We start from the raw sequence: 13,366 nt of genomic DNA on the forward strand, positions 1-13,366 counted from the left end.
ACTTGAAACAAGAAATTATAAAACAAAATTTTAAATATCCAAGAACATAGATTTTCAGATCTCCAAAAATAACTGGTTCAGGTTGGTCCATTGCAAATAAGCTACTTCGAAAATATCTACCTCCATGAACAGCTACGGTATTATAGGTTTCTCATTCTTGACAGAATCTGTAACCTGCATAAGCATACTCATTTTCAGTAGTTTCCCTGATCAACTAGAGGTTACCAAAGAACCATGCATAGTTCTAAATAAAGAGCGACCAAATACACCAACCACGCCTAACATGTAAAATGATGCATAAGGATGTTGTGTTCAGCCTGAAATACAATCAGGAAGTTGAAAGTACCATATATTCTTAGAGGCATACCATGGAAGCTTCCTTGACCAATAGGTAGATCAAAAAAACAGCAATAGCTGAATCCACACACATGCTAGAAGAATGAAGAGAAATCCAAATCACTCTAAACATGACCAAGTTCATGAGCTCCAACATTACTAAAACCGGATTAAACTTGGAATTTTCCTTGCTCAAATAGATAAATATCTGACAATTATCAAATCAACAATAACCTTATTCTACCAATAAAAAAAAGGAAAGAAAAAGGTTGACATTCATCAAATCAGAATTGTGAAAGGTCTGGCCAACATCTTTTCCGAGAATTGAATGGGAGGGGCTGCTGCTATATACAAAATTGCCCACTGCCTACCAACCATGGGATCAATCCTAACTAAATCATACAAAATTGTTGTTGCCCTACAACAACAGGATCAATCCTAAATAATCCTACAAAACCGTCAACTGGCCTGCAACCATGGGATTAATCCCAGCAAATTATGCAAAATTGTCCCACTGCCTCACAACCATGGGATTAATCCCAATAAATTACATGAAGTTGCCACTGCCCTGCAATCATGGGATCTGTCCTAACCAATTATAGAAAGCTGGTCACTGCCCTGCAACCATGGGATCAGTCAAACAAACTATACAAAACTGTCAACTGCTCACAATCAAGGAACCTGCCCACTGCCCTACAACCATAGGATCCATCCAGCAAACTGTACAAAATTACTCACGGCCCCACAATCTTGGGATCAATCCCATGCAGCCCCCGAGTTTTACTTGATGACATCAACATCTACTTTTCTCGTCTGAGAGTGAAAGGCATCAGCTATATCCGACGCTGTGCTACAGTCTTCCGGTCTTTTGTCCGCAACAGTACGTGTGTACCTCGGGAATCTGAAAGAGATGCCCCGTGATGGATGGACCAATCCAACTGCAGCTTGGTGAACTGGAGATAGTGTTAAATCTGTAAAAACACAAAGGCAACAGTCATATGAACGAATTGACTACACATGGAAACAAACGGAAGTAAATAGATTCATTTAAGATACACATGCCCAACCCACTGCCTGGCAATATACACGTTCCGGGCAACAACTTCATCAAATGCATAGGCTTGAAGTCAGAAGTCGACTGACAATTTATCAAAAATCCTAAGGAAAAGTAATCAAACTTCACGGATTTGTCATGGACCAAGCTCCAACGAGTATCAACAAATCTTGAGAATTTATTGAGGGCGAGTGCAATTACGATTGGGAAAAAAACAGTCAGGGGTGTTTGAATGTCATAGATCTCTGAGGAGATAGATGAACACACAAATCAAGGTAGATCCAACCCTCAGTCAAGTGGGGAATCAGACTATCTGAGATCCTTACCACAGGCCAAAACCTCTGAAAATCCTTGGGAGGTGATGATTTCTGGTCAAGATCCCTCAGAAATGAGATCCAAGGGATTTAAACACAAACTCAAATAGTTCTATGTCAAGCTATGTTACACCGACACTCCATTTTGCCCTCCGTACCCGTGTCAACAAGCGTCGACACCTGGACATGTCATTTTACCCTCCGTACATACAAGTTTGTATTCAATTTATAATTCATAACTTTATATTTTCAGTATATAATATATATTTTAGATATAGCATATATATTTAGATTATATTCAGTTTATTTTGAATTTATGTGATATATATATATATAGCCGTGTTCCCATACCCACATTTTTTGGATTTGCTGTGTCGTACCCTCCGTACCCACACCCGTACCCAGGTGACATAGATGTCAAGCTAAAGTAGTGCATTCACAATGTAAAGAATAGCTTTGGCTAGAAATGACTAATGGAGTCGGAGGGATCAAGCCAAGGTTAACAAGTTAACTAAAATAATTTGCACCAAAGTCCAGCATAATCTAAAAGAATGTTTTTTTTTTTCACATAAGGACTTCAGGCACAATTGCTATGATGAAGAAGAGGTTCTTCGATCCAGAGCTGTGAGTTAGACTAATCTTCTACATGTTCACTGAATATTATTCAGCTAAGGCATGAGTTGGTTTCAAATAATAAAAAATGCCTCCATTTCTTAGAATCTAACATATTAGCCGAGTCAGACTGATCTATATATTCAACCGAGCATGAGTCAGTTTGCGAATAATAAAAATGCCTCGAAGTGACAAAACACATAACACACACACACACACATGCCCCCAGTCCATCTCACCTGCACCTCTTATCTCCCAAACAAGCTCCGGTAAAAACCATACGTCAGGCACCTCCAGTGTGTGATAGTAAGGAGGTTTTTTGCATGAGATCTTTTCATCAGAAAAAAATCCCTTCATCTGCAAGTTCATCATCAACTAGAGTGAGAGCTAAAAGATGCATTCCTAGTAATAATGCAACAACCCTATAAGAATAAAAAAATCTAGAATCCTAAAAATATGGAATAAAAAATCATATAAATTAGAAGAATTGTACAAAATAATTTACTTTTTTTACATTAAGAAGTTTAATATGACCAACAAGGTTATCAGATAGATATTTTACTAATGCAGTGAAGAATTGGATGAAATCCTTCTGGAAATTGTGATGGTTAAGATGCCTTAATTGACCATCAAATTGAACAAAATAACTTCAGTGGTTAAAACAACTGAAATTAGGTTGTAGCAGAAACTTATATCTGGCAGACAACTTTACAGAACTAGAGTAAATTTAGCATAAAATAATGCAGGTCTTATGTAGCAACAATAATTTGACCAAAAGGAAAAAAGGAAATAAAATGAACGAGGGAATCAGAAATATGAAAAATGGTGCAAGAGAAAGTTGTAAGCAGAACAGGGATGGGTAACTGGCTGTTTTAATAGCAGGCACAGACAAGTGCTAAAGAATCCAGCAACAAGATGTTAATGGGTACATGGAAATCGACAGGAAAAAATAACACAAAAGTTCCCGTTAAAACAAATTAAACAAAATCGAATATTTACCTGAGGTCTACAAGCAGGCAAAGTTAGAATATTTCATAACAGAGCTAGTGTATGAGGAACAAGGTCTCCTCAACTAGGGACAAAAAAGTGAAGCAAGTGCAAGGTCAACTAAAAAATAGACAACGTTCAAATATTAGCCTGCAAGCAGTTCTCATGAAAATAATGAGATTGAATAATTAAATAATCATCCTAGTTTTATCACCGCTAATACTGATAATTTCGGGTCCACCTTCCTTTCAAGAGAAAAGGGAAAAGTGCTCACCTCTAACTTCCATCCAAAGACAGATTTCTGATCCTACACCTGCACACACTGTTACAACCGACATACCCAAGCCCGGCTTTTAAGCAAGATGGATATGGATTGACGAAGCTGAACCCTGTATGCATATGGAACATGGATTTTGTAACTACCATGGTAGTACATGAATATATGAGAAACCCCTTGCCAACCCATATCAAACCACTTCCCAGCATTACCTACACTTGCTAGATCATCCAAGAACACCATTTGCTGCAGGAAGAGAACCGTAACACTTCTCACCCTTACCAACCCATATCAAACCACTTTCCACTTTCCAGCATTACCTACACTTGCTACTTCATCCAAGAACAACATTTGTTGCAGGAAGAGAACCGTAACACTCAATGCTTAGATCAAACTTTCATACCAGCAACAAGGCACTCATCAACCTAACCTACAGCAAAATGCAAAAGGATGCTTGCAGCATGCAGTTGTTTCTCCTACTTCCAACAAACCCTTTTAAAAGATTCATGGTTATTCATTGGAAAGCATCACAAAGAAAAGTCTATTTGTATAAAAACATAAAGGACAAGAAACTGTTCTGATTAGTTAATACTTTAGCCCGTTGTTTTAGAATAAACAATTTTCCTAGATAATCCACTATCCATTTGTCCTCATCAATAGTGTAACCTTCCCTTAACTTCAAATTGATATTTTGTTGTCCACAAGTGGCACACATTTACTACAGGAACATCACTTGCATCACCTGAAGATGATAAACATAAAACACTTTGACCGTGGACCATTTTCATGTGCTATAAAGCTATAACATTTTCAGACTTACCTCCATCTTCAAAGAAAATAAGTGCCTGCTATAACATCACATCTTCAACACATTAGAATCTAATCACAATGGATATCATTGCAAATCTACACATCAGATGCCTAAAGTTTAAAAATATGTTCAAAAGGTGACAAATAGATAACTACAAAACAGTCATCACAACAATTCATAATAACATGAAGTATAGGCACTTAACTACTTATGGAATGTACAGTTCTAGGGAATCACAATTAATGCACAATATACATAAAGGTAAATGTAATTCCTACTGAACATCAATACGGATGCATCCAATAAAAGGTAACCCAATGTTTTATTTAAAGGCTAGTCAACCCAATGACGCCCAGTTAACCTAGAACGGCACTAAAACTGGTGAACCCAGTGCTTAACCATGTTTTTGAAAGTCTCATTTAACTCAGCTAAGTCATTGGGTTGACTCACCTAAGTCTGTGTGTGTGTGTGTGTGACATGACAACCAAATCACGGCAGAGATGGGCCAGTTGAGTCCCAAGTCACTGGGCTTGTGAACCTTGAAAATTTTAGAGCTAAAAAGTTAACAAGCACATCTTGGGAACCATCAGACAGTAAATGATTTACCTCTGCATAGAATGAATCTGAAAATCCAGACATGACGCGGCACACACTCTGGAACTCTTCAGAATCAACATTGTAACAAGCCATAAGAAAAGGACTAAACCTGAAGCAACCAGAATAAATTTCATTACCTTTCAAAAGATGAAAGGTTCAGGAAGAAATAAAACAATAGGATAAGAACATGAAATCAAGTGAAGCAACTGACCATCCAGCCTTTCGCCCATTACCATGCCAAGCTCCAATAGGTACCAAATCAAAGGAGTCACCCAGACCTTCTATATAATCCTTTTTAACCTAAAAAGTGTGACTATCAGGAATTAGTTGTTGAGATGGAGATATAAACAGAAAGAATACATGCACTCTACACTAGAAAATCTAAACAAATTATGTCAACCTTCAGCCATGTGTCAGTACGCTTTGATGGAGCATATTCAGCATCTATGTCAAGAGACTTGACCATGATTCCTTCACATGACTGGTGAAATGCATCTTCAAGAAAAGAGTTTATCCTGGCCAACGTTTCTGGCGACTCAACACATGCATCATCTGCTTCCACCTACATATAACAAGATTTTAGATGGCTACCTAGAGGTATCTTGTGCAAAACAAACAAAAACTGCCCCTTAATAACACAGGTAATTATGTGAAGAACAAAAGCTTTCAATAGGTCCAAGATTGATCATTTACTGTTATTTCCCGAACAAATTCAAAGTATCCGACTTTTGCATCATGGAACAAGTCCTTCAAATCTGTTAATTTATTTGGCAAAAGAGCAGTTGTGATTTTTGATGCAGAGATCTTAAATATTAAACTGAGGCACTGCAATAGAAATCATTAAAAGTAAAGCACATACAACTTTGTCTCTGACGCAGAGGAAATCCCAACAACCTGAAATCAAGCCTTTCTTGATCAGAACGTATCAAATTCAATATGACCAGGTCAGAAAAGAAATACATAAATCTTACTGTGTATACTTTAAAACAATACTATGTTTGAGGAAAATGTGAATCTGAATATGAAGAAAATACCACCAAATAGACAGCTTAACAATTTATTTTGGTAATCAACCATACCAAAGATTTGCAAACCCAAAAATATATGACAGGATGTGAAATATTATATTTCCACGTTCTGTGATGAAAATTTTAACCTCAAGTCTCATAAGTTAGTGTCTGCTTTTAGAAACAGTCAAAATTTGATCTGACCTTTTAATTGAAGATCAGACTGGACATAAGTTAGTAACAAATGCATATGCTGCAATGACTCAGAGAGAGTGCCATGGTGTTTGATCGAAAAACACACTGTTCTATAATGGGAAGATTGCAAACCGGGGGAATGATAGCTCATCTCTGAGCCATCTAAAACACATGATGTTAATTAGAAGAAAAAGGTCTATTGTTGGCAGAATATCATGGTTCACACCAGAGTTGCTGGAAACTTCTTAGATAGGTGGGAAGCTCGCTTCGAAAGCCCTACTCCTCGCTTCTGAAACTTGAAAAGAATATCGATTCTTTCACGCTTCTCTTATGCTTTCCACACACTTCATCTATTCTTCTTATATGTTCTCTCACTCTACTTTTCATGCTTTTTGTGTTTTTTCTCACTCTTCTCACTCACTTCCATGTGTTTTCTCTAAATTGGCAATCATTTTTAGATTTTGTTAAAAAATTATTTTTTACACTAAAAAATCATGAAATTTAAGAATAGTCTCTTTTATTTTAGTTTTTATTTGTGTTCCATTTTGATTTTCATTTAATTCTTATATTGCTTTTTTTATTCCTCACTTCCCGCTTCCTATACATTTTAAAATGCATTGTTTCTCACTTCTACTTCCCGCTTCTCGCTTCCTAGTCTGGCAACCTTGGTTCACACCCATTTGCCAAGAGCAACTTTAGCCTAGAGATATATAGAAAGCATATTCATTGTAAATGGACAAGTTGTATGATGTATTTCTTCTCTCAAGGTTCAATTGAAGTTGCTTGCTACCTGCATTGAGTGGTGACCAATGTTATCAATATCGGTGTGAATCGGCCTGAATCGTATCGCTGGAAAATCGATACACTACAACGGCAAAAATCACCCCTTCCAAAAATCGCCTGATTCATACAGTGAATCGGTACCATCTGAATCAGGTGATTTTTCTTTGCTTCCTAACCCCAAATCGCACACCCACTTCCCCCTTCTTCGTTTCGCCTTTTTGGCTCCTTCATCAGCCCCCACTCTCCATCACTCCACCGCTACAGGTGTTGTTCCCTCTCTCTCTCTCTCTCCCTCTTTGGTGTTGACTCTTGCCGGTGGCCGGCGAGGCTCGACCTCTCTCTCTCTCTCTCTCTCTCTCTCTCTCTCTCTCTCTCTCTCTCTCTCTCTCTCTCTCTCTCTCTCTCTCTCTCTCTCTCAGGTGATAGCTCTTGTTGGCGGCGACGAGCCTCTATCTCACTCTCACTGGTGGCGAGGTGCTGCCAATGAGCAAAGGACTAGAGGTTGCCTTCACCCTACCTCCATCTCTTCTCTTTGTTTTTGTCTTGGCCTCACCAATGAGGAGAGGACCATAGGCCATGAAATGCATGTGCAATTGGAGTTCTCATTTGGTTTATTTGTTGCAAATTTTTGAGATATTTGTGAAATTTTGAGTTGTGTTTTTGTTTATATAACTATGTGACCATGTTGGAGAATACTTATTAGATTATGTTTTGCTTGTTGTGAAATGCAATTGGGAGTTTGTGAATGCATGTGAAATTGAATAATTGTATGTTGCTTAAGGGAGATTGTGCAGTTTGCAAATGGCAGCATCAAATGATCTAGGTGGGAATTTGGGTTTATGTATGACCCTCCAGACAAGAACAAGGTTCAATGCAACTACTGTGGTAAAAAAAAAAGTGGTGGTGTCACTAGATTAAAACAACATATAGCACAAAAAAAGGGGATGTTTCAAATTGTAAGGAAGCGGGTGAAAACAAAATACATCGAGCAAAAGAAATGTTTGGATTCGTTAGATAAGGAAAGAAAGGATAAATCACAGAGAGAAAGTCTCACATTTTCTAGTGTTGGAGATTATAATGTTAATGATGGTGATGAATTTGAACCAAATATAAGGGAAAGGCTCCTATGAATTCACAAACTGGTATTAGTAATAGTAAAGTTCCACGAACTAGCGAAAAAAGAGGTATTACATCATTTTTTGCTCCAAGAACAACTCCTGGCTCCCAAACTGGCATTTGTTATGCTATGGCTTCAAAGAAACAAATAGAAGAAGCAGATTTGTGTGTTGCTCATTTCATTTATGAGAATGTTATTGCTTTCAATGTTGCAAATTCATTTTCTTTTCAAGCTATGGTAGACACTAAAGCTAATATTGGGACAGGCTATAAGATGTTGTCATCGTATCATGACTTGCATTGTTGTTTGTTGCAATTAAGTGTGGCAGAGTTTAGAAGTTTTTGTGATCAGTTCAAGCAAGATTGGAAGCAATTTGGGTGCACACTTATGGCTGATGAGTGAACTGATGTTATGGGAAGATCACTTATTAATTTTCTAGTTTATTGTCCTAAAGGAACTGTAATGAAGTATGCGGAAATACAAAGAATGCTTAAAGCATTCAGAATGTCCTACAATGGACAAATACAAGAGAAAGAATAAGAGAGAAGTCCACTATGAGACAATACCACGAGCCTTTAAAAGGCAACACATAAAAAATAATAAGAGATTTATCAGAGAGGAGCTCTAAGGCTTAAGGAATACAAGGGGGATTCACCTCTATTTATACACAAAATGAAAAAGCAAAACAAGAGACGTTGGGAGCCCCCAACGGTCACAAAGTCCCAACAGCTTTATGTGGGGCCCCCTTTTGCGTGAAATAAAATGGATAAAAAAAAGAAAATTATTACAAATAATAAACTAGCCTAATTAACAAATAGTTGTTACTAGAAACAACTATATAAAAGAACTAAAATACCCCTATCGGGTATTATATATATTCATGTATTTTAACACTCCCCCTCAAACTTTACGGAGAGATGACCAAAAGTTTGCTAAGTAAAAAAATAAAACGGAGAGTAGGGAGAGCTTTAGTGAAGAAGTCCGCCAACTGATATTCTGATGTGACATATGATAGGGTAATTATGCCTCTCCGATATTCATCACAAACATAGTGACAATCCATCTAGATATGCTTGGTGCGCTTATGGAAGGTGTGATTGCTGGCAATATAAATCACACTTTTGTTGTGGCATCATAGTTTCAAAGGACCAGAGATGTCTACACCTATATCTTTGATAATGCTTCGTATCCAAACAAGTTCCATTGTAGTAGTTTCCATAGCCCTGTATTCAACTTCAGTAGAGGACAACAAAACTTTCTATTGCTTCTTGCATCTCCATGCAATTAAGAAATCTCCTAAAAAGACACAAAAATCAGTAGTTGAGATTCTGTCATTAGGGTTACCTCATCAATCAGCATCAGTATAAGCAAATAAATTTAATGAGAAGGATGATGATAGAAATAGCCCTTTAGTGATGGTATTTTTTATGTATCTGACGATCTGTAGCACAACACTCATATGGACAGTTGTAGGAGCATGTTGAAACTGACAAGCAGAGTGAACAACATGTGCAATATCTGGTCTGGCAATGGATAGATAAGTGAGAAAACCAATAAGTTGTCTATAGGGTATGGGATCTTCTAGAAGAACCCCCATCCTCCGATTTTAATTTTGCATTGATCACTTCAGGAGTCTCCACCTTCTTGTCATCTGAAATTTCAGATTTGGAACATATATCTCCAGCAAGCTTCATTTGTAAAAGTATATATTCTCAAAGAGAATATGCAACTTCAATTCCTAGAAAATATCTTAGAAATTCTAAATCAGACATATCAAAACTATCTTTTAACATATTTTTAACATTACAAATACCAACTTAATCATTTCCTGTAATAATCATATCAACGACATAAAGCAAAAGAACAACAATACTAGTTCTTTCCCTTTTCACAAAAAAAAGCAATATCAGTATAGCATGAACGAAAAACCAGTTTAATCATGACATCATTAAATCTATCATACCAAGCCTTAAGAGTTTGCTTAAGACCATATAATGCTTTTAAAAGTTTAAGAATTTGACCTTGTTCAATGTTAAACTCCAGCGGAGGATCCATATATACTTCTTCGTTTAGTTTTTCATTAAGGAAAGCATTTTTCACTTCTAATTGATATATATGCCATTTTTTAGTTGATGCTACAGTCATTAAGGTTATAACACTAGTCATTCTTGCTACAGGCGCAAAGGTTTCCTTATAATCAATACCATATTCTTGTGAATATCTTTTAGCAAATAATCTTGCTTTGTATCATTCTAAAGATCCATCGCTCTTAGTTTTAACTTTAAAAATTCACCGAAATCCAATAGGTTTTTTTTTAGGAAGTTTAATTATTTCTCAAGTGTTAGCCTTCTTGAGAGCATCTAATTCAATTTTCATGGCTTCAAACCAATGAGGTATATTTTTTGTTTGAATGATAATGTGCGGGCTCATGATATGAATGCAAAGTTATTAAACAAGCCCTATAATTCGGTGTAAGTGATTCATATGACACAAACCTATTTGGTAGAATGGATTCTCTAGAAGATCATCTAAGGGAGGCTTTTTCTATAGATTCATTATTTTGAGAATATTTTTCTAGAGCACTAATAGGTTTATCTTGTTCATGCCGGGTATAAACATGGAGATTTTTATCAATGATGTCATCACTACTTGGTGAAGTTTCAATATTAGATACTTCATGATGTGTATCATCTATAATTTCAAAATGATTCAAAGAATCATCATACATATCTTCCGTTGAGGAAAGATCATACAAGAACATATAATCAATTTTATCTTTCTTATCAAGTTTTTCAAAACCATTTTCATCTTCTAAGGTCACATCTTTTGAAACATAAAGTTCATTATTTTTATAATCAAAGCATCTATATCTTTTTTTATTTTCACCATATCCAAAGAAAACACATTCAATCGCTTTTATGCAAGAGGACAAAGCACTTGCAACCAAAAATACGAAGGCGATTGAAATCGGGTATAAATTTAAAAAGTTTTTCATAAGGAGAGATATTTTTCAAATTCGATGATGACATTCGATTTATTAAATATGTGAAAGTTAAAATGGCTTCGGCCCAAAAATTCTTAGGAATATTTTTGAAAATAAGCAAAGTTCTAGCGGTTTCTATAATATGCCTATATTTTCTTTCTGTTAGCCCATTTTGTTGTGGACTTCTAGGACATGATCTTTGATGATAAATTTTATTTTGCTTTAAGTAATCCTGAAAATCATTGGATAGGTATTCTCCACCCAAATTGGATCTAAGAATGGATGTGCTACTTTGAAATTGGTTTTGAATTTTCATGCAAAAATCTTCAAAGAAAGAACAAAATTTTGATTTAACATTAAAGAAATAAATCCACACATATCTAGTAAAGTCATCAATGAATGTTACGCAATATAAATAACCACCTTTAGATATAATTGGAGATAGACCCAAAACATCCGAGTGCACCAATTCAAAAGGTCTTATTGAGATAAAAGTTCTAGTTGGAAATAGAATAGACTCCATTTTCCCAAAAATGCAATCTTTGCAATTCATATCTTTTTCTTTACAAAATTTGTTTTCAATAGAAAAAAGATACATTTTAGAGTAACTTGGATGTCCAAGTCTTTTATGTCAAGTTTCAATACTTTTATCTTGAACATAAGTACAAAAAGAGTTTGTAGGAAGAGTCAAATGATTCATACAATAGATGGTCTCCTTTCATATGGCCTTGCCCAATCTGCTTCCCGGACTAGAGATTCGGCACAAAGCAACACTTAGATAAGAAAGAAATTTCACATCCATGGTCGGCAATTTGAGAGACCGAAAAAAGATTTAGTTTTAATTTTAGAACTACTCTTATTTTTTGAACAAAAAAGTTTTGAAAATTTTTAGAATCTAGTGTTCCTATACTTTTTATTTTTAGAAAAGTTCCAACGGCCGTAGAGACAATATATTTTTGAATTGGTACATACATCGATTAAAGCATTTTCATGAGAGATCATATGAAAAGATGCTCCAAAATCTAGAATCCAAGAATATGTACCAGGTGGTGATGTAGATGCAATGGTGGCACCCAATATAGAGGAGGTAACCTTGAGTATTTGTTGAAGAGCCATGGATATTTGTCAAGAAATTTTTTGAGATCCCCGTTCTTGCCTTTATCTTCTTTTTTGGTGATGGATTCTTCAATGGAAGCCACCTTAGGCTTGAAAGTTTCACTTAATTTTGGGCAAGCGGGTTTAATATGACCCGGCTCATATGAAAAGAGGCTCCAAAATCTAGAATCCAAGAATATGTACCAGGTGGTGATGTAGATGCAATGGTGGCACCCAATATAGAGAAGGTAACCTTGAGTATTTGTTGAAGAGCCATGGATATTTGTCAAGAGTTTCTTTGAGATCTCTGCTCTTGCCTTTATCTTCTTTTTTGGTGATGGATTCTTCAACGAAATCCACCTTAGGCTTGAAAGTTTCACTTAATTTTGGGCAAGCGGGTTTAATATGACCCGGCTCATAGCAACAATAATGATACAATCATCTTTCTACCTCCATTATAGTTTTCTTGTTTTCCAAAATGTGGTGGTTTGTATGTTTTAACATTATTGCCAGGTTTAGACACGACAAGGACTTCATCTACACTTTTACTCATGTCAAGCCGTGTTTCTTCTTGAGTAATTTCGGCAATGACATCTTCTAAAAGAGGAAGAGTGGATCTATGAAGGAGTGAGGATCCTACTTATTCAAATTCGGGTCAAAGCCAAAAAAAAAAATTGAAACAATCTTTCTTGTTTCATTTGTTTTTGTGTAAGTTTAACATCCTCCATAGCCACCCACTTAGGCTCTAAAAGAGCCAACTCATCCCATAAAGGATTTAGAGCACTATAATAGTCTTAAATGCTCAAATCCCCTTTTTCAGTGGTTCTTACTTTTTCTTACAAGAAGTAGGCTCTTGCAAGGTCTTTTTTGGTATACATACCCTTCATAAAGAACCAACCCTCATTGGCTTGGCAAAATTTAGCAATATTTGCACATACCTTGTGTAATATCGCGTATTTTGGTGCTTAGTTATTTTATATTTTTTGTCAAAAAATTGGCAGTCTGGGAGAAAAATCGTTTGAGGCTCAATTCTTAGGCTGATGCCTTTGAGTGTGGGCTTAACCCAGGTCTTATCGACAAGGTCGAGGCGAGCCAATCGAAGCGTGAGAAAGAGTTTTAATTTTGACTTTTAAATTTAAGCAAAATTCGGGTTATTTTCGGGCGAAATTCGAAAAATGGTAGTCATGTAATATATCGT

The 13,366-nt window shown here is 36.1% G+C and overlaps 1 protein-coding gene across 1 annotated transcript in view; it reads right to left on the reverse strand.

The window, feature by feature from the left end:
- Positions 1 to 661: 661 nt before the first annotated feature.
- LIG6 (DNA LIGASE 6) overlaps positions 662 to 13,366 on the reverse strand; it is an 83,665-nt gene continuing 70,960 nt past the window's right edge. Inside the window, exons 14-20 of the mRNA XM_090013151.1 lie at positions 5,848 to 5,882; positions 5,682 to 5,743; positions 5,389 to 5,550; positions 5,200 to 5,288; positions 4,998 to 5,097; positions 2,556 to 2,673; positions 662 to 1,307 (exon numbers count right to left, since the gene is read on the reverse strand). Coding sequence (XP_089869277.1) covers positions 1,117 to 1,307; positions 2,556 to 2,673; positions 4,998 to 5,097; positions 5,200 to 5,288; positions 5,389 to 5,550; positions 5,682 to 5,743; positions 5,848 to 5,882 — 757 coding nt within the window. The 3' untranslated portion in view covers positions 662 to 1,116. The remainder of the gene's footprint in view (positions 1,308 to 2,555; positions 2,674 to 4,997; positions 5,098 to 5,199; positions 5,289 to 5,388; positions 5,551 to 5,681; positions 5,744 to 5,847; positions 5,883 to 13,366) is intronic.

This window comes from Nuphar pumila, chromosome 7 (assembly GCF_984573655.1).
Source record: "Nuphar pumila chromosome 7, dmNupPumi1.hap1.1, whole genome shotgun sequence".
In the NCBI taxonomy this organism is placed as follows: Eukaryota; Viridiplantae; Streptophyta; class Magnoliopsida; order Nymphaeales; family Nymphaeaceae; genus Nuphar; species Nuphar pumila.